The sequence below is a fragment of the Ammospiza caudacuta genome, chromosome 31, assembly GCF_027887145.1.
Source record: "Ammospiza caudacuta isolate bAmmCau1 chromosome 31, bAmmCau1.pri, whole genome shotgun sequence".
Taxonomy (NCBI): Eukaryota; Metazoa; Chordata; class Aves; order Passeriformes; family Passerellidae; genus Ammospiza; species Ammospiza caudacuta.
This window is the reverse complement of record NC_080623.1, coordinates 5,009,017-5,026,637: the sequence shown is the minus strand read 5'-3', so window position 1 is coordinate 5,026,637 and position 17,621 is coordinate 5,009,017. Positions and strand designations below refer to the sequence as shown.

At 57.8% G+C, this 17,621-nt stretch overlaps 1 protein-coding gene across 1 annotated transcript in view; it reads right to left on the bottom strand.

The window, feature by feature from the left end:
• The window catches only part of LOC131569759 (cyclic AMP-dependent transcription factor ATF-7-like), a 33,521-nt gene extending 20,835 nt beyond the window's left edge, over window positions 1-12,686 (bottom strand). The window contains exon 1 of the mRNA XM_058822022.1: window positions 12,629-12,686. Within this exon, the coding sequence (XP_058678005.1) occupies window positions 12,629-12,676 (48 nt within the window). The 5' untranslated portion in view covers window positions 12,677-12,686. The remainder of the gene's footprint in view (window positions 1-12,628) is intronic.
• Window positions 12,687-17,621: the final 4,935 nt, after the last annotated feature.

Genomic DNA, 17,621 nt, shown 5'->3' with positions numbered 1-17,621 from the left:
ACCCCTCTTTATTCCCCAAAACCGTCTGTGCTCAGGAGGCGCTGGGTGTTCCAGGTTTTCCTTGCCTTTCGGGGCTCTCGGTGACCTCCTCTCCCCGCAGATTCACGGTTCCTCCGGCACCCTCCCGTGCCTGCCTCCATCCTGCAGCTCCCAGCCCCTCTTTATTCCCCAAAACTGTCTGTTTTCAGGAGGTGCTGGGTGTTCCCGGCTTCCCTTGCCTTTCTCCATTCCCCCACCAGGAGGGCTGAGCCCACAATTGCTTGTTTCAGCAAACCCCGACCCGATCCCGCACCATTCCCATTCCCTCCCGGCTGCTCTCGGCTCCCCAGTCACGTCCCGGCCGCCCCAAGCCCTCCCTCCTGCCGCAGACACAGCCCCGAACCCTCCCCGCAGCTTCCCCCGCAGCCACGGCGAGGAGCCGCCGGTGCAGCCGTGCGGAAACACAAAGCCAAGGTCAGCAGAGCCACCCCTGGGGAGCCCGAGCCGCTCCCGCTGCCCCCGCTCGGGCTGCAGGCAGCGAAACCTCGCAGGAGCGCTGCAACTGCGCTCGGCAGCGCTGCAACTGCGCTGGGATGGGAGCTGCACACACCCAGGCTGGGCAGGGAGCGCTGGAATTGTGCTGGGATGGGAGCTCTGACACCCAGGCTGGGCAGGGAGCGCTGGAATTGTGCTGGGATGGGAGCTGCACACCCGGGCTGGGCAGGGAGCGCTGGAATTGTGCTGGGATGGGAGCTGCACACCCAGGCTGGGCAGGGAGCGCTGGAATTGTGCTCGGGATGGGAGCTCTGACACCCAGGCTGGGCAGGGAGCGCTGCAACTGTGCTGGGATGGGAGCTGCACACCCGGGCTGGGTAGGGAGCGCTGGAATTGTGCTGGGATGGGAGCTGCACACACCCAGGCTGGGCAGGGAGCGCTGGAATTGTGCTGGGATGGGAGCTGCACACCCGGGCTGGGCAGGGAGCGCTGCAACTGCGCTGGGATGGGAGCTGCACACCCAGGCTGGGCAGGGAGCGCTGGAATTGTGCTGGGATGGGAGCTGCACACCCGGGCTGGGCAGGGAGCGCTGCAACTGCGCTCTGGAGCTCGGCGGATGGGAGCTCTGACACCCAGGCTGGGCAGGAGGAACTGCAGGGGTGCTGCAGGGCAGGGAGAGCTCAGGGCTGAGCCCTGGGCACTGCAGGGCATCGGGAAAGGCTCATTCCTGAATTCTGAGCACTGCAGGGCACTGGGATAAACCGAATTACCAAATTCCCGGCGCTGCAGGACACAGGGAAAGGCTCACCCTGAATTCCCAGCACTGCAGGGAAAGGCTCACCCCGAATTGCCGGCACCGGGAAAGGCTCATTCCCGAATTGCCGGCACCGGGAAAGGCTCACCCCGAATTGCCGGCACCGGGAAAGGCTCATTCCCGAATTGCCGGCACCGGGAAAGGCTCACCCCGAATTGCCGGCACCGGGAAAGGCTCATTCCCGAATTGCCGGCACCGGGATCACCTCCGGGTGACTCCGCAGGCTCTCTGGAAGGGCCGGAGCCGCACAACAAAAGGGACGGGGAGGGAAAAGCGCTCGCGGAGCCACCGCAGCAGCGCTGCCCTCCAAGCAAGCCTGGCTGGGGCCTCATTCCCTCCTCATTCCCTCCAACCAAGCCGGGATGCGGCTTCATTCCCCAAACGAGGGGGTTGAGACCTGGCTCTGTCCCCTTGTCTGTAGCCGGGGGATGCTCTGGTGACCACCAAACCCTCCCTGCCTGCAGACATTCCGGCTCACAAACACCCCCAGGACAAACACCCCAAACCCCAAACCCTTGCAGACATTCCGGCTCACAAACACCCCCAGGACAAACACCCCAAACCCCTCCCGGCTCCTTGTGCACTGCCACAAAACCAGCCCAGCCCAGCCCAGCCCAGCTCCTCTCGCACAAATCTTTATTGTCTGCATCTCTATTCCCTGCGGGGATTTTAGGACTGTAATGTTTTTATTGTTTTAATCCGGCATATAAAAATTAAAAAAAAAGAAAACCGCTCGAGCGGAGCAGCTGGGCTGGGCGCGGGCAGGGCGGCCGCGGCGCTGCAGCATCGAGCAGGTGTCGGTGCTAAAGTGGCGCTGGGGCTCGGGCTCTGGGCAGGATCAGGGCTTTGGGCAGGATCGGGGCTGCAGCATCGAGCAGGTGCTGGTGCTAAAGTGGCACTGGGGCTCGGGGCTCTGGGCAGGATCAGGGCTTTGGGCAGGATCAGTGCTGGAGCATCGAGCAGGTGTCGGTGCTAAAGTGGCGCTGGGGCTCGGGCTTTGGGCAGGATCGGGGCTGCAGCATCGAGCAGGCGTCGGTGCTAAAGTGGCACTGGGGCTCGGGCTCTGGGCAGGATCAGTGCTGGAGCATCGAGCAGGTCTTTGTTAGAGCGGCGCTGGGGCTCGGGGCTCTGGGCAGGATCGGGGCTCTGGGCAGGATCAGGGCTCCGGCATCGAGCAGGTGTCGGTGCTAAAGTGGCACTGGGGCTCGGGCTTTGGGCAGGATCAGGGCTTTGGGCAGGATCGGGGCAGGATCGGGGCTGCAGCATCAAGCAGGTGTCGGCGCTAAAGTGGCGCTGGGGCTCGGGGCTCTGGGCAGGATCGGGGCTCTGGGCAGGATCGGGGCTCCGGCATCAAGCAGGTGTTTGTTAGAGCGGCGCTGGGCTTGGGGCTCTGGGCAGGATCAGGGCTCTGGGCAGGATCGGGGCTCTGGGCAGGATCGGTGCTCCGGCATCGAGCAGGTGTTTGTTAGAGCGGCACTGGGCTTGGGGCTCTGGGCAGCACTGAGGGCCAAAGCCCAGCCCGGGGCAGCGCTGGAGCCCGGCCCGGACTCTGGCCTTCAGGAAAAACCCCAAATGTGGGTTTGGTTCCTCTGCTGAGCCCCCCATGCACAGCCCTTTGTGCGGACGGGAGGACGCGGAGCCAGCCCCGAGCGCCCGCCCCGCTCCTGCCGCACTTCAGCCCCATTTACGGATCCTAAAGCGCTTTATGGACCCCGAACCCCCTTTGTGGATCCTAAAGCCCTTTACTGACCCCAAACCCCCTTCTTGGACCTAGAACCCCCTTTATGGACCCTGAACCCCTTTACGGACCCCAAATCTCCTTTACTGACCCCAAACCCAACCTCAAGAAAAGCTCTCACACACAGCAGCGAGAAACTGAGGGCGACAACGTCAGCAATAAAAACCCCAGAAAGTAAAAACCACCCGAGTGAAAGCCCCACGTGTTTCTGTAGAAACACAGGAATTCAAGGGGCTTTTTCACCCTGTGCCGACAGTTCTGCACCCTGGTGCTCAGGACACGCCGTGTCCTGTCTGCCTGCACTCCGGTGCTCCCAGTACTCCCAGTAATCCCAGTGTCCCCAGTGCTCCCAGTGTCCCCAGTGTCCCCCAGTACTCCCAGTGTCCCCAGTGTCCCCCAGTACTCCCAGTGTCCCCAGTATCCCCAGTATCCCCAGTGTTCCCAGTGTCCCCAGTGTCCCCCAGTATCCCCAGTGTCTCCAGTGTCCCCAGTATCCCCAGCGCTCCCAGTGTCCCCAGTATCCCCAGTGTTCCCAGTGTCCCCCAGTATCCCCCAGTGTCCCCAGTGTCCCCCAGTGTTCCCAGTGTCCCCCAGTATCCCCAGTACTCCCAGTGTCCCCCTGTGTCCCCAGTGCTCCCAGTGCCCCCAGTGTCCCCCAGTATCCCCAGTGTCCCCCAGTGTCCCCAGTGTCCCCAGTATCCCCAGTGTCCCCCAGTGCTCCCAGTGCCCCCAGTGTCCCCCAGTATCCCCAGTATCCCCAGTGTCCCCCAGTGTCCCCAGTATCCCCAGTATCCCCAGTATCCCCAGTGTCCCCAGTGTCCCCCAGTATCCCCAGTGTCCCCAGTGTCCCCCAGTGTCCCCAGTATCCCCAGTGTCCCCAGTATCCCCAGTGTCCCCCAGTGTCCCCAGTATCCCCAGTGTCCCCAGTATCCCCAGTGTCCCCCAGTGTCCCCAGTATCCCCAGTATCCCCAGTATCCCCAGTGTCCCCAGTGTCCCCCAGTATCCCCAGTGTCCCCAGTGTCCCCCAGTGTCCCCAGTATCCCCAGTATCCCCAGTATCCCCAGTGTCCCCAGTATCCCCAGTATCCCCAGTGTCCCCAGTGTCCCCAGTGTCCCCAGCGCTCCCGCTGCCGCATGGATCCCGCGGCTGCCGCAGAGGGGCGGAGCGGCCTCCGCAGCCAACAAAGCGTCCTTGGGAGAAAAAAGAGCGGATTTGGGGCTGGCGGCGAGCGGGGCAGCGGCTCGGGAGCCCAGCGCCGATCGTTTGGGTGTTTCAGTAACAGCAGGGCACGGGAAAAGCCGCCGGTCCCTCCTGCAGCCGCGGAACCACCGCGGGGAAGGAACCGAGCCCCGGGGAAGGGACAGAGCCCCGGGGAAGGGACAGAGCCCCGGCAAATTCCCCATTCCTCCCTCAGACTGGGCTTTAAACCGCGAAGTGACAGCTTGGCTGGGCTTTGGACACGGAGTTTACAGAAAATCCTGCGAACCCGGCAGGTTTTTGAGGCTGGATAAATCCTGTCCCCCCAGCGCCAGCCCTGCTGATGCCGGGATATCCGCGATGCCGATAACGAGCTCTTTGTCAGCGCTGCTGCTGCTCCCAGCAATCGGTGATTTGTTCTCACAGTAAAATAAAAAGGATTTACGGTTGTCTCAGAGCAGCAGGCTTCGAAACCAAACAGCCTTGACTCCAAAACGCTGGGTTTAACGCCGGGAAATATTGCACTTGCCAGGAAAACACCCAGGGCTGGCGAGGGGGAGGAAAAGCTCAGAGCCGAGGGCTCGGCAGCTCCGGCTGCGCTCCGAGACCCTCCCTGCCCGGCCAGGCAGCCACAGCCCCATTTCCGAGGGTTTTGGGGACAAACAGCACGCAGGATTTGCAGCTCCCGAGAGAAACCCAGCCCAGGCCCAGCTCTGAGCCGGGCGCAGGCTCCGGCTTTGGTTCAGAGCAGCTCTGTGCTCCCCCTGAGCCCAGGAGCAGCAGGAATGCTGAGCCTGGCTCAGCCCAAACCGGGCTGAGCCACCTGGGGCCAGTGTCACCTGGGGCCAGTGCCAACCTGAACCCAGTGCCAACCTGAACCCAGTGCCAACCCGCTCAATGTCACCCTGAACCCAGTGCCACCCCGGGCCAGTGCCACCCTGGGTCAGTGTCACCAACCTGCTCAATGTCACCCTGAAGCCAGTGCCACCCCGGGCCGTGCACCCCTCAGAAGGGAGCAGGCAGAAGCCTGGCCGGGCTCTGCAGCAGAAATCCTTCCCTGCAAGGACACTGCGGCACCGCAGCGAGCTCCAGCCTCATCCCGGCTCGTTCCCAAACTCATTCCCAAACTCATTCCCAGCACATTCCCGGCTCGTTCCCAGCACATTCCCAAACTCATTCCCAAACGCGTTCCCAGCACACTCCCGGCTCACCCCGGTGTTCCCAGGAGCCCGGCAGGGCTGGGGACTCTCCCAGGGCACGATCCGGGGCTGGTGCCCCTCGGAGCCTCAGGAAACCGGGGCTGGCCCCGGCTCCGGGACGGAATTTGGGACACTGCCCGGCCCCACTGCCCAGCCCCATGTCCAGCCCCATGTCCAGCCCCAGTGTCCAGCCAGAATTCAGGACACTGCCTGGCCCAACTGTGCAGCCCCACTGTTGTGTCCAGCCCCATGCCCAGCCCCAGCCCCACTGCCCAGCCCCATTGCCCAACCCAGCCCCATTGTCCAGTCCCAGCCCCATGCCCAGCCCCATTGTCCAGTCCCAGCCCCATGCCCAGCCCCATGTCCAGCCCCAGCCCCATTGCCCAGTCCCAGCTCCATGCCCAGCCCCATTGCCCAGCCCCAGCCCCATGCCCAGCCCCATTGCCCAGCCCCACTGTTGTGTCCAGCCCCACTGTTGTGTCCAGCCCCATTGCCCCATGCCCAGCCCCAGCCCCATGCCCAGCCCCATGCCCAGCCCCAGCCCTCCCCGTGCCACCCGGGGCCGTGTCCCGCCCGCGCTCCCGCCACAGAAACGCTTCCAAGAAGTGCCAAGGAATCCCGGCCAGAGGAATGATAAAGATTTTAACTTACAGGAAATGCTGCTATTAAATAATATTTAAGTCTTAATTATATTTTAAACCGGCCATTTTAGAAAAAAAGAAGTTCTATTACGGCGCTTTTGTAGTTAAAGGTCTGTCAACATTTCCATTTTAAACCTTCATTTCTAGGGGGTTTATAATTTGGCCATAAAAATTCATTCTAGGCTGGAACTTGGCAAACAGGGGCTCAGCCTAGGAGCAATATTTTTTATTATCCAATTTGGTTTAAATTGGTTTGGCCGTTTTTAAGTTATAGGAGTGTAAAAAATAAACGTTTACTGGTTTCAGATGCCTTCCCAAGCTTATTATTATTCAAAATTAGCCTTCCCCCTGCCCACCTCCAAAAACACCTTGGGCGAGAGGCGGGGGAGCCGGCCGGGCTGTGCTGGCAGCCCCGAGATACGGCCCAAATTCAGCCAATTCCTGCTTCTCCTGCCAGGAGCGCCTCCGGAGCTCCTGCAGCCGCCCCGCTGCCCTGCAGGGATGCAGCAGCTGCCACCGTGCAGGGCCTGCAGCTCCTGCAGCTCCCACCCCTGCAGCTCAATGCAGCTGCTGCCACCGTGCAGGGCCTGCAGCTCCTGCAGCTCCCACCCCTGCAGCTCAATGCAGCTGCTGCCACCGTGCAGGGCCTGCAGCTGCTGCCACAGGAGCCGCTCCCAGTCTGCACACTGCAGGTCCCACACTGGAACTCTCAAACTGGAAACTCCACACTGGGAACCCCAAACTGGGAACGCCAAACTGGGAACGCCAAACTGAAAACCCCAAACTGGGAATCCCAAACTGGAAACGCCAAACTGGAAACTCCAAACCGGACACCCCAAACTGGGAACACCAAACCGGGAACGCCAAACTGGAAACCCCAAACCGGACACCCCAAACTTGGAACGCCAAACCGGGAATGCCAAACTGGGAACCCCACACTGGGAACGCCAAACTGGGAACGCCAAACTGGGAACCCCAAGTTGGAAACCCCACACTGGGAACTCCGAACTGGACACCCCACACTGGGAACCTCAAACTGGGAATCCCACACTTGGAATCCCACACAGGACACCCCAAACTGGACACCCCACACAGGACAGCCCGGAGCAGCCAAGGCCGGGGGGCACGGTGCCACCCCACAGCAGTGCCAGGGTGAGCTCCCCGCTGCCTGGCAAGGGGAAAGGGCTGCTCTCCCCTGTCAGGCCCCAAAATTCAGGGGTGAATAAAGGGGACAACGCTCACGGTCTGGGCTCTCCCCTCTCAGACCCCATAAAGGGAATAACCCTCACGGTCTGGGCTGCTCTCCCCTCTCAGACCCGATAAAGGGAACGATCCACACAGTTTGGGATGTTGTCCCCTCTCCAGACCCCACAAAAGGAATAACCCACACGTTTTGGGCTGTTCTCCCCTCTCCAGACCCCGTACAGGAAATAACCCACATGTTTCGGGCTGTGCAGCGGCTCTGCCCCTCTCCAGACCCCACAAAAGGAATAACCCACACGTTCTGGGCTGCTCTCCCCTCTGCAGACCCCACAAAGGGAACGACCCACACAGTTTGGGATGTTCTCCCCTCTCCAGACCCCATAAAGGAAATAACCCACACGTTTTGGGCTGCACAGCCCCTCTGCCCCTCTCCAGACCCCACAAAGGGAACGACCCACACGTTTTGGGCTGCTCTCTCCTCTCCAGACCCCACAAAGGGAACGACCCACACAGTTTGGGATGTTCTCCCCTCTCCAGACCCCATAAAGGAAATAACCCACACGTTCTGGGCCGCGCAGCCCCTCAGCCCAGCCCAGGCAATGGCAGCAGCAGCCCGGGCCCCATCCATTACCGGGCAATAGAGATTTAAGGGATAATGGCCATGGCAGCAGAGTATACAAAGCAATAAACTGCTTTTGAGCTTGGTTAAATGCCAAGCGATGCCGAGGCTCCACGCCATAAACATTATTTCTATTATATGACAAGATAAGAGGATACAATAAACCGGCAAGAAGGGAGAGGGGAAAAAAATAAAAAATCATTTTCTGGCCTGGTGAAAAGTTCTGGGCTCGGCGTTTCCTGGACGCTGCACAAAGCAGCACCTCCGAGCAAGGGTTTGGGGGAATAAATTGGCAAATTAAGGGGGGTTTAAAAAGCAAACTACTGTCTGAGGAAATGGCCTGGATAACTGGAGCTCTGCAATTGGGGCTGCAGGATGATTTGTGTGCCCTGCAAAGGGAAACGCTGTGGAGGGCAGGGCTGGGGAAGCCGTGCTCCCTGCTCAGGATATTCAGTATATTCTGCATATCCGTATACTCAGTATATTCAATATATTCAGTATATTCAATATATTCAGTATATTCGGTATATTCTGTATATTCTATATATTTGGTATATTCTGTATATTCAATATATTTAGTATATTCAGTATATTCTGTATATTCAATATATTCAGTATATTCAGTATATACAGTATATTCAATATATTCAGTATATACAGTATATTCAATATATTTAGTATATTCAGTATATTCCATATATCCAGTATATTCCATATATTCAGTATATTCTATATATTCAGTATATTCTATATATTCAATATAGTCAATATATTCGGTATTTTCAATATATTCCATATATCCAATATATTCAGTGTATTCTGTATATTCAGCATATTCCATACATTCAGTATATTCCATATATTCAGTATATGGAATATATTCAGTACATTCCATACATTCAGCATATTCCATACATTCAGTATATTCTATATATTCAGTATATTCCATACATTCAGTATATTCCATATATTTGGTATATGGAATATATTCAGTATATTCCATATATTCAGCATATGCCATATATTGCGCACACTCGGTTCCAGGCCCTGGCGCTGCCCCGGGCAGCAGGAGTGGCGGCGCAGGTTCACTGAGAGGGAAGCTCCTGCAGGAGGATGCCCAGGAGAGCCTGGAGCCCCCAGCCTGGCCCCTGCTGGGTTCCTGGGGGGCTCTGGGGCCGGTTTACGAGGGGGGAGACGGAGCCGCACGTGGGGAAAGCTCCCGAGGCAGCCCCAGCTCCAGAGCTGTGCTCTGGGTGCCTTAATGAGCCAGACCAAGGTTTAATGTCCTGATTAATGAGGTGGAGCTGTCCCACTGCACAGAGCTGGGAACAGCTCCCAGCACCAACACCAGTGCCCCAATTCCCCCTAACCTGAACGTTTAATTCCCATCTCCCCCAAACCCGAGGGTTTAATTACCAAATTCCCCCTAACCTGAACGTTTAATTCCCATCTCCCCCAAACCTGAGGGTTTAATTCCCAAATTCCCCCTAACCTGAACGTTTAATTCCCATCTCCCCCAAACCCGAGGGTTTAATTACCAAATTCCCCCTAACCTGAACGTTTAATTCCCATCTCCCCCAAACCTGAGGGTTTAATTCCCAAATTCCCCCTAACCTGAACGTTTAATTCCCATCTCCCCCAAACCTGAGGGTTTAATTCCCAAATTCCCCCTAACCTGAAGGTTTAATTCCCAATTCCCCCAAACTTGAAAGTTTCATTCCCCAGTTTTCCCCAAACCTGAAGGTTTAATTCCCAATTCCCCCTAAGCTGAAGGTTTAATTCTGAGCTCCCAATTCCAACAGCAGACCACAAATCCGCCCTAACCTGAAGGTTTAATTCCCCCAGACCTCAAGGTTTAATTCCCCAATCTCCCCAAACCTGAACATTTAATTCCCTAACTAACGAGGTGGAGCTGGTGGAACAGCCCCAGTCTCAGCTCTCAGCCCCCGGAGTGGCTGGAATTGAGAGCCTTGGGGTGATCAGCAGCACCCAGAACTGAGAGCTCTGGGGTGACAGCACTGGGAATTCAGAGATTTGAGGCGATCGGCAGAATCGAGAGGTTTGGGGGTGACAGAGAGCGCCTGGATTGATCTCAGCAGGGAATCCCGGCTGCCAGGGCCGTTCTGGGGGCAGGCACAGCCGCAGCTCCCGCTGCCCCGCTGCCGGCCCGTTCCCAGCCCGGCCCGGGGAATCTCTGTCCGCCCGTCCCCGCGGCGGCCCCGGGCACCCGAGCCGGCGGGAGCCGCGGCCGCGCCAGCCCGGCTCGGAGCGGGAGAGCCCCCGGACAGAAACATCCATCCCCCCGCAGCCCTGGCCACGCAAACGGGTTTGCAGCCCCGCCGAGCCCGCGGCGCGCACGGAGCTGCCCGGGGATGGAGGGGCTGCCCTGCCCGGCGGCTGATCCTGCGCGGCAACGGGAACGGGAAATGGGCGGAAAATGGGGGAAAATGGGGGGGAAAACGGGGGGGAAAACGGGGGGGGGAAGGGGGGGAAATGGGGAAAAGGGGGGGGGGAAATGGGGAGGGGGAAAGGGGAAAAATGGGGGAGAAAAAGGGAAAAATGGGGGGAAAAGGGAAAGAGAAAAGGAGGGGAAAAGGGAGGGAAAAATGGGGGGAAAAAGGAGGGGGAAATGGGGAGAAAGGGAAAGAAAAAAGGAGGGGGAAATGGGGGGAAAAAGGAGAGGAAAAAGGAGGGAAAAGGGAGGGAAAAATGGGGGGGAAAAAAGAGGAAAAATGGGGGGGAAGGGAAAGAGGAAAGGAGGGGAAAAGGAGGAGAAAATGGGGAAAAAAAGGGGGGGGGAAAGGAGGAGGGAAAAAGGAGGGAAAAAGGAGAAGAAAGGGAGGAAAAAGGAGGAAAGAAAGTAGGGAAAAAGGAGGAAAAAAAAGAAGAAAAAAGGAGGGAAAATGGAGGAAAAGGGGAGAAAAAGGGGGGAAATAGAGAAGGAAAAAAGAAGGAAAAAGGGAAAAAAGAAAAAAGGGAAGAAAAGAGAGGGGAAAAAACGAGGAAAAAAAGGAGGAAAAAGGAGGGAAAAGGCAGAAAAAATTAAGAAAAAAGGAAGAAAAAAAGGAAAAAAAGTAGGAAAAAAATGGAGGGAAAAAGGGGCTTAGGGCACAAAAGATGGGGCTGGTGTCAGCTACAGAGGGAAGGAAGCAGCTGCGGGGGGAAATCATCAAGTCACCCCAGGACATTCCCCGATCCCATCCCAGCCCTGCTGTCCCATGCCATGCCATGCCATGCCATGCCGTCCCTGGATGCCCAATTCCATCCCAGCCCAGCCCTGCCCTGCTCTGAAGGACGTCCTGGGAGCAGCAGCCCCGAGGTCAGGCTGGATCCCCATGAATCACCCGCTCGGAATTGCCAGGATTCCAGCATTTCCATATTCACATGAGGAATTGTCGGAATTACCCATAAGCAGCAGGCTGGAACAGCCAGAGGAGGAAGCAGCCACCTTTATATGTCATTTGTGGGAGATTGTGGGAGATTAAATTTAAATACATTGTTGTTTGCCTTAATTGCTTGTTTGAAGCCGATTTTAGGGCTGCGTGATTGAAGGGCTCACACCATTAAGTGCTCAAACACAGCTAATACATTTTATAAATGGCCTGCGCAATTTCACAGGCAAAGAAGTTTCAGATAAAAAGCAGCCTCCCAAAAAAAAAAAAAAAAAAAAAAAGGCAAAAGGAGGAAGTTCACCTGCAAGGGGGAATCTGGGTGAGGCTCGTGCCACAATGAGCAGAAAGCTGGGAAACCTTAAATATGTGATTTTAAACCAGTAGGAATTCCACGATCCCCCAGTGTCCAGCAGGAATCCCATTAAACCAGCAGGAATTCAATCATGCCCCAGTGTCCAGCAGATCCCATTAAACCAGCAGCAATTCCACGATCCCCCAGTATCCAGCAGGAATCCCATTAAACCAGCAGCAATTCCATCATCCCCCAGTTCCCCCAGTACCAACTGCCAGGGACCCCTGAGCTCAGCTTTGGGACATTTTCCCCATAAACAGAAGGAAAAGGGGATGGAGCAGAGTTTTCCCCAGACATGGAAGGAAAAGGGGATGGGAAGGAGAGGCTGGAGGAGGAGCAGGAATTCCCGCAGGGCACGGAAGGAGCCCATCCCAAAATAGCGTTCTGGGGACCAGCTCCGTCACCTGTCACATTCCCAGCTGCTCCAGAGGGGAACGGGGAGGCTCCGGCCCTGCAGGGCCCTGGGTTTATCCCTGGGAGCAGGACGGGGCCACAGCAACAGCCCCAGCTGAGCCACGAGGACCCCCCGTTCCCAAAGCAGGATTTAACTGATCCCCCCGTTCCCAAAGCTGGATTTAACCGATCCCACCTTTCCCAAAGGAGGATTTAAGTGATCCCCCCGTTCCCAAAGCGGGATCCAGCTGATCCTGGAGGATCCCCCTGTTTGCACCCCGCAGATCCCGGGGCTGCTTTTCCCCTGGGATCCCCTGGAGCAGCAGCTCGGAGCGCTCTGGCTCAGGGATGAACCCGCCACAGTCCCGTTAAACCAAAATCCCATTAAATCCCAAAGCCAAACCAGCCAAAATCCCACGGGACCAAACCCTGACCCCAAAGACAAAACAGCCAAAATTCCACTAGACCAAATCCTGACCCCAAAGCAGCCAAAATCCCATGAGACCAAATCCCAAAGCAGCCAAAATCCCCTGAGACTAAACCCCAGAGCAGCCACAATCCCACCGAGCAGCCCCCAGACCCCAGAGCAGCCCCCAGGGCCGTACCTGTCCGCAGCCCGGGGCGCTGCACACGAAGGGCCGGTCGTCACCCATCCTGCACGGCCTGGGGAGCAGAGAAGGGACAGAAATCTTTAAATGGCCCCAGAAAGCCCCACAGCACCCACGGGAGCCGCCCCTCTGCTGGGACGGAATTATCCTGGCCCGGGTTTAGGATTTGGGAGGGACGGGGTGGGTTTTTGGGATTTTACAGCTGGAAGGGAACCTGGGAAGGTGTGGGAGCTTCCCTGGGCGCCTGCAGCACCCATGGGTGTCACCTCCCGAGGTGGGGACAGCAGCATAGCCCCCCCAGCACGGCCCCACCCGTCCCCGCTCCTTTTCCCCACAAACAGAAGGAAAAAGGGATGGGAGCAGAGTTTTCCCCACAAACAGAAGGAAAAAGGGATGGGAGCAGAGTTTTCCTCACAAACAGAAGGAGAAGGGGATGGGAGCAGAGTTTTCCCCACAAACAGAAGGCAAAGGGATGTTCTGGGGTGAGGGAACACCCTGGGACCCCCATGGAATCTCAGAGCCAGCCCAGGGGTCCCCCCAGCACAAACAAACCAGCAGGGACAGAGAAAATGCACAGAAAACAAAGTGCGAGCGAACAGCCGTCCAATAAATCCACGGCCTCTCTCTGCACCGGTTATATTTTCAATGGGAGAGAACTAAAATTTGTCATTTAATTAATTAAGGGATTATAGGAGTGGTGCTCCGTTTTACAAGGCAATAATCGGGCTCCCCAGTGGGTAAACTACAAGGCTGATGGCAGGGGCAGTTTATCACGGATTACAGCCAAGGATAACAAAACACTCTCTCCTATTATGCTACAAGTGAAGCTGCTCTCATTAATAAAAAATAAGAGTAAATAAAGCAAAACCCTCCCCCCCAGACTCAAACTGGGGAAGGACGGCTCCCTCCTCCACACACCGATGTTTTAGAGCAGGATTTCAGAGAGATGCGATAAAGCAATGCTGTTTGCTCGGGGCTGGGCTGGGGCCGCAGGGCTTGCACTGGCAGCCCCCAGGGTCGGTATTTTTAGGAGCTGTTCGAGAAAGGAGCTCCAGGAATGCGGCGGGGACAGCGGGAAGGGATCAGCGAGCTGCTGGAAACGAACAGAGCCGCCGATTCCCTGCTGCAGGAGGGGAATCCCTCCCCACAGCCACGGCACGGTGGGGAGAGGAGCTGTGACCCCACCAGGCAGGGACGCTGGGCTGGCTCTGGGGCTGCATTTACCGAGCTGAGATCCCACAAGGCAGAGCCCCAGAGCTGGGCTGGGTTCGGGGCTGGGTTTGGGGCTGGGTTTGGGGCTGGGTTTACACACCCAAACCAACACGGCAGGATGGGACAGGAGCTGTGATTCCCCCAGAGCTGGGCTGGGTTTGGGGCTGGGTTTGGGGCTGGGTTTGGGGCTGGGTTTGGGGCTGGATTTGGGGCTGGATTTACACACCCAAACCAACACAGCAGGCTGAGGAGAGGAGCTGTGATTTCCCAGAGCTGGGCTGGGTTTGGGGCTGGGTTTGGGGCTGGGTTTGGGGCTGGGTTTGGGGCTGGATTTACACACCCAAACCAACACGGCAGGATGGGACAGGAGCTGTGATTTCCCAGAGCTGGGCTGGGTTTGGGGCTGGGTTTACACAGCCAGACCCCGGGCGCTGTGCGGACAGCAATGGGGATAAATGTCCCTGTCACTGACGGCGATGGGGATGGATGTCCCTGTCACCGGCAGCAATGGGGATGGATGTCCCTGTCACCAGGGGCTGGCAGCCAGAGCCCGGCCCAGGGGGAACAAAGGCACCCAAACACAGCAACGGGCCCAGGAATCCCAAAAGGGACACGGCAGATGGCAGAGCAGGGACAGCAGCAAGGACAAACCCTGCCAGGCCGGGAGGGGACACCGGAGCTGTGCATGGATCCGGCTGATCCCGGAGGATCCCCCGCTCCCAAATGATGCCACCATTCCCAAAGCAGGATTTAACTGATCCCACCGTTCCCAAAGCAGGATTTAACTGATCCCCCCATTCCCAAAGCAGGATTTAACTGATCCCACCGTTCCCAAAGCAGGATTTAACTGATCCCACCATTCCCAAAGCTGGATCCAGCTGATCCCCCCGTTCCCAAACCAGGATTTAACTGATCCCACCATTCCCAAAGCAGGATTTAACTGATCCCACCATTCCCAAAGCTGGATCCAGCTGATCCCCCCGTTCCCAAACCAGGATTTAACTGATCCCACCGTTCCCAAAGCAGGATTTAATTGATCCCACCGTTCCCAAAACTGGATTTAACTGATCTCCCAATCCCCAAAGCAGGATTTAACTGATCCTCCCGTTCCCAAAGCTGGATCCAGCTGATCCCACCGTTCCCAAAGGAGGATTTAACTGATCCTGGAGGATCCCCCATTCCCAAAGCAGGACCCAGCTGCCTCAGGAGGATCCCTCCTGTTCCCAAAGCAGGATTTAACTGATCCCACCGTTCCCAAAGCAGGATTTAACTGATCCTCCCGTTCCCAAAGCAGAATCCAGCTGATCCCCCCGTTCCAAAGCAGGACCCAGCCGCCCCTGGCTGCGCAGCACGCACAGGACACACACACACACACACACACACGCGTGCTCAGATTTATGTCACGTTTAGCTGGGATAAATTCCCTCCATAAATCCTGTGCTCGCGAAGAGGCCGAGGCAGGAGCTGGCAGGGGCTGGGAGCTCTCTCCTGGCAGCCCTGGCATGGCATTGGCACTGCTGGGGTGGCATTGGCATGCTCTGGGAACAGGGAAAGGCAGATCAGTCTGGGGGAGCTCCAGGGGGATGTTTTTCTCCCTAAGGATTTGGGGTTTCTCCCAAGAAATTGGGGATTTCTCCCCAGGGATTTGGGGATTTCTCCCCCAGGGATTTGGGGATTTCTCCCCCAGGATTTGGGGTTTCTCACCCAGGGATTTAGGGATTTCTCCCCCAGGAATTTGGGGATTTCTCCTTCACTGCAAACCACGCTGTGGCTGCTGCAGCGCCTCGATCCCCGTGAGAAACGCCACCAAACAGCGAAAATCACCTTTCCTTCACCCTCAGCCTGGGACACAAGGAACTCCCTGGAGCTCGGCCCTGCTGAATGCCGGCACGGAGCTGGAAATGCTCTAAAAATAAAGTTCTATTGTTGTCCTGGCACGTGACATTCCCGCTGTGGGAATGCTGGTGCCCAGGGATTGCAGCTGGGCACTGCGGGATGGGCAGGAGCCGCTGGGAACGAGCTGGGATTGAGCTGGGATTGAGCTGGGAATGAGCTGGGATTGAGCTGGGATTGAGCTGGGAATGAGCTGGGATTGAGCTGGGATTGAGCTGGGAATGAGCTGGGATTGAGCTGGGAATGAGCTGGGAACGAGCTGGGATTGTACTGGGAATTGTACTGGAAATGCACTGGGAATTGAGCTGGGAATTGCACTAGGAATGCAACAGAATTGCACTAGGATTGTACTGGGAATGAGCTGGGAATGCACTGGGAATTGCACTGGGAGTGCTGCAGGCCCCAAAAAATACTCGGGGGGATGCAGGCACTGTTCTGAGCCAGCAGGGATCCCTCTCCAGCACAGCTCTGGGCTATGCCCGTAAACCACGAGAATAAACTCCACATTAACGTGACCACACAATCAAAGCTGAGGGCTGCACCAACCATGAACCAAACCCAGCAGGGCTGCGAGAGCCGCCTCCCAAAAACGGGCTGGGCCTGAGGAGGCACAAAACGGGCTGGGTTAATTATCAGAGTCCAGGAGCGCCAGCCCAGCTCCATGGGGTTAACTCGGAGCCCACTGAGTGCCAGGCCAGCCCAGCTTGGTGGGGTTAACTCTTGGCCAGGGCAGCCCCGCTCCATGGGGTGAATTCACCCCCAGCTCCATGGAGTTAACTCTTGGCCAGCCCAGCCCAGCTCCATGGGGCTAATTCATCCCCAGCTCCATGGGGTTAACTCTTGGCCAGCCCAGCCCAGCTCCATGGGGCTAATTCATCCCCAGCTCCATGGGGTTAACTCTTGGCCAGCCCAGCCCAGCTCCATGGGGCTAATTCATCCCCAGCTCCATGGGGTTAACTCTTGGCCAGCCCAGCCCAGCTCGGTGGGGTTAATTCATCCCCAGCTCCATGGGGTTAACTCTTGGCCCAGCCCCGCTCCTCTCCTCAGGGCGGCCGTGCCAGCCCGGGAGCCGTGCCAGCAGCACAAACAAACCCATTCAAACACAAACGGCGCTCCGGGCACCGGCCCAGCCCCGAGCACGGCCAGGGGGAGAGCACCGAGAGCCACAATAAACCGGATTATTATGGATGGCTGCGGCTCGGCGCTGGAGCGGCCTCCGGGAGAACACACAAACCCCAGGGCCAGCCCTGGATCGCGCTGGGGGAGCAGCGGCGAGGGGAGGCGGCCCGGCTGCCATTAACAGCCCGCGAGGAGGAAGCGCAGGGCTGTGTCCCAAGCTGTGTCCCAGGCTGTGCCCTCGGGCTGTGTCCCCCAGTCTGTGCCCCTGGACTGCCCCCAACACTGTCCCCAAGCTGTGCCCTCGGGCTGTGTCCCCCGGGCTGTGCCCCTGGACTGCCCCCAACACTGTCCCCAGGCTGTGCCCCCGGTGTGTGCCCCCAGGCTGTGCCCCTGGCCTGTCCCTGTCCCCTGGCTCTCCAGAAGCTCGGAGGTTTCCCCTGAACGCTCGAGGCAGGAAGCAGAGTGCTCCGAGGCCGGTCAGGAAAGGCTCTCGTGGTTTTCCTGAGGGCAGTCGTGGCCAGCGCTGAGCTTCCCGAGGCTGGGACGGGCTGGGGTCAGCAGGGCCTCCTGAGAGGGCAGGGACAGGGCCCGGTGTCCCCATCCCCAGCCTGAGGGTGACTGTGAGCACCGTGACCCACCCTCACGTGAGGGAACAACAACAGCTCCAGCTGTTCCTGCAGAAAACCGAGGGAAAAGCGGGAGTGGGGTCCCACCTGCTTTGGGAGGCCAGGCTGGCACCTCATCCTCATCCTCCATCCTCATCCTC